At 36.6% G+C, this 3469-nt stretch overlaps 1 protein-coding gene across 1 annotated transcript in view; it reads right to left on the bottom strand.

Annotated features, from left to right (window-relative positions):
- Window positions 1-517: 517 nt before the first annotated feature.
- Window positions 518-3469, bottom strand: part of NFU1 (NFU1 iron-sulfur cluster scaffold) — a 57144-nt gene continuing 54192 nt past the window's right edge. Inside the window, exon 7 of the mRNA XM_042780846.1 lies at window positions 518-562. Coding sequence (XP_042636780.1) covers window positions 518-562 — 45 coding nt within the window. The remainder of the gene's footprint in view (window positions 563-3469) is intronic.

Here is a 3469-nt window from a genome sequence, read left to right on the forward strand (position 1 = left end):
GCATTATGATTTGTTGCTATTGTCTTTTTGAAAAGACGACAGGAGCTACTACCGTGGGGCTACTATCTAGATACCATTTTTAACTGAGAATTACGTCTTTTTTTAAAAAAATCTATCTTAAAACTTCAGTAAAAATAGTTTCAAACATCTCACAAAAAGCAAAGCCATTTTTACATATTTTAAAAAGCATTCTCCATTTACTTCTCTATTGAAAAAGTAAATAAATAAGATGGGAAAATGTATTTTTAATTGTATGACACATTATATAAGGAAGGAGCTATGAGAAAAGAAAGAACAAAAATAAAAATATCCCTGGATAAAATCTACGTGTACAGATGATTCAGGATGTTATAAATAACTCATATGAGGTCAAGCAAACATGCAGTATTTATATCATTCTTTAAAGAAGGACATATTTTATTAATTGTCAAGTTCTTTAGCAGATTAATAATAAACGATTAGTGCATATATTATCAAGATATACACCTCTGTGGGCTCAAAGAAAGTCCAGATTATTTTAAGGTGAGTTTGCTTCTTTTTCTTCTGATTCATCATCCATGACCTTAAACCAAAAAACAAAGAAAATTTAAAGATTAAGAAAAAGATTGGAAATTGGTATTTTCCTGATTTTAATCTTATATAATTTATGTTGAATACACTACAATATTATCAATGCAAGCAATGTAGTAAGAAAAAATCTATGACAGCCACAAGGCACATTTTAACCTGGTATTCTAATAACATAAATGAAAATTAAATATCAGAAAATTAATTAAACCACAAGTTACTTTTCCTTGTCTCAAAAGAGGTTTCTAATAGCAGAGTCTCAAGTGATAACCCCTAGTCATAAGATTAAAGTAACTGACTTTGTCTTTTTTTTATTCCCCCAAAGCATCTTACTTATTTAAATCTATTCTGAGGAACTATAGTAAACTATTTTTATAAAAACATGTGTTAGAAAAATGACTCCCTAAATAAAAAAACACCTTATTAGCAAATAATTATTTTGATCTTATTCAGAAAGAAAAGTACTTTAAACCTTAAAAATTAGTAAAGAAAAATACTCATGAACATGTGAAGAAAAAATAAGAAAAATTAATACCTTTCTATGAGTTAATATATTACTCACATAATAAACTCATTTGAAGGCAAAAGGAGTTACAAAATTTGAGAACTTTTTTCTCCTCACCACACCTACTACAATTAAAAGGCCAATTCAAGTTTATTAAACTTAAGGATTTGTTTTCTCTTCACCACACCTACTACAATTAAAATGCCAATTCAAGTTTATAATCTGATGGCCAGGCCAATTCATCACCCTACCCTGATCAAGTGAATAAAAATGTTCCTTTGTTAATCCACCAAAGTGCAAACTAAGATAATGTTTTTTTAAAAGCAACTGGAGTATTAAAAAAAAAAAAAAAAAGCAAAGAAGAATCTGGTTCTAATCTAATACAATCAATCAATCAAAAACAACTCTCAAATTTTCCCTTCTGGGTTGAGTAAAAATGAGTATTTATTCCAAAGAATTAATATTTTATATCTACTCTTAGCAACATCCAATCAAAAGAATTTTGCCAACTGACTTCTATTTTAGGCAGAATTACTGCTAAATTTGGACTAATAGTCTCAAATATTTATTTAATACAAACTATATATAACCAAAAAAAAAAAAACCAAACTCACTGCCATTTAGCCGGATCCAACTCATAGCGACCCCCCCTTGGGTTTCCAAGGCGATATCACTATGGAAGTATATTGCCCCATCTTCCTTCCGAAGGGCTGGTGGGTTTGACCAGCCAGCCCTTCTGGTTAGCAGTCAAATGCCTTAGGCACTGCGCCACCAGAGCTCTCAAACTATATACAGAACATGTTTAAGACACAGAGCTGTGTTTTAGAGGATAAAAGACTTAGATATGATTTCAGATCTCTCAAGAAGCTTATACATAAAGCTGAAACTGAGAAAGAGGCTTTGGACCAAAGTAAAGCTTAATTCTAAATATGGTATTGATTAGGACTTCAAAGAGGAGAGGGCATGTGTTGGATGAAAAGTATGGACTTTAATACTACCTAGAGGTAAGAGCTGGACTATATGAAGAAAAACGTGGTATCAGGATTGGAGGAAGAATCATTAACAACCTGAGATATGCAGACGATACAACTTTGCTTGCTGAAAGTGAGGATGACTTAAGGCACCTACTGATGAAGGTTGAAGAATACAGTCTGCAGTATGGATTACGTCTCAATATAAAGAAAACAAAAATCCTCACAACTGGACCAATGAGCAGCATCACAATAAATGGAGAGAAGATTGAGGTTGTCAAAGAATTCACGTTGCTTGGTTCTACAATTGATGCCAACGGAAGCAGCAGTCAGGACATTAGATGATGTGTAGCATTGGGAAAGTCAACTGCGAAGGAACTGTATCAAGTGCTGAGGAGCAAGGATACCTCCTTGAGAACTAAGGTGCGCCTGACACAAGCCATGATATTTCCAATCGCCTGGTATGCATGTGAGAGCTGGACAATGAATAAGGAAGACCGAAGAAGAGTTGATGCTTTTGAGTTGTGGTGCTGGCGAAGAATGCTGAAAGTACCATGGACTGCTAAAAGAACTAACAGATCTGTCCTGGAGAAAGTGCAGCCAGAATGCTCCTTGGAAGCAAGAATGGCCAGACTTCGTCTCACCTATTTTGGCCATGTTGTAAGAAGGGACCATTCACTGGAGAAAGATGTCATGCTTGGTATGGTGGAGGGTCAACGAAAGAGGGGGAGGCCTTCAAAGAGATGGATTGACACGGTGGCTGCAATCATGGGCTCAAGTATAGCAGGGATTGTGGGGCTGGTGCGGGATCGGGCAGTGTTTCGTTCTGCTGTGCATGGCGTTGCTATGAGTCGGAAACGACTCGACGGCACTTAACAACAACAACAACAGAGGTAAGTGATTCTCAAAGGAACTGAGAGGAGATGCTCTGCCCTTTAAGGGCACAGAATTACCTGAAGAGGTTTTCAAATTTCTGATTTCCACACAGCTTTTTCCTCTTTGATAATTTCTCCCCATTAGGCTATGACTCTTGAGAATCACTGCAGTAAGTCACCATCACTGTCGAGAAGGGGCTCTGTTATACTCCTTAGGTATCTTGGGGCAGAACAAATGTTGACATCATGCCATAAAGGTCTATTACTATATGCAGTACTCTGTTTTACTGCATGTTGTTGTTGTTGTTAGGTGCCGTCTGTTAGGCCGAAGCAAACCTAAGCCCCAATATGTCAGTTGGCAGCTTCCTCCAGGTGTCAGGCCTTGAGGAGACAGCCTGATAAGACAACCGAAGTGACAGAATCCACCCAGGCTGGAAAGTCCCATGCAATGACAATCTTCCTCCTGTGAAGCCCCCTCATGCTAATTAAGTGCAGACCCATGCTAACAGCTAATTGGACCCTGCCATTTCCTTAGAGGACCCTGTCATTTC

The sequence above is a fragment of the Orycteropus afer genome, unplaced genomic scaffold (genome assembly GCF_000298275.1).
Source record: "Orycteropus afer afer isolate SDZICR_OR568_19922 unplaced genomic scaffold, OryAfe1.0 scaffold00065, whole genome shotgun sequence".
In the NCBI taxonomy this organism is placed as follows: domain Eukaryota; kingdom Metazoa; phylum Chordata; class Mammalia; order Tubulidentata; family Orycteropodidae; genus Orycteropus; species Orycteropus afer.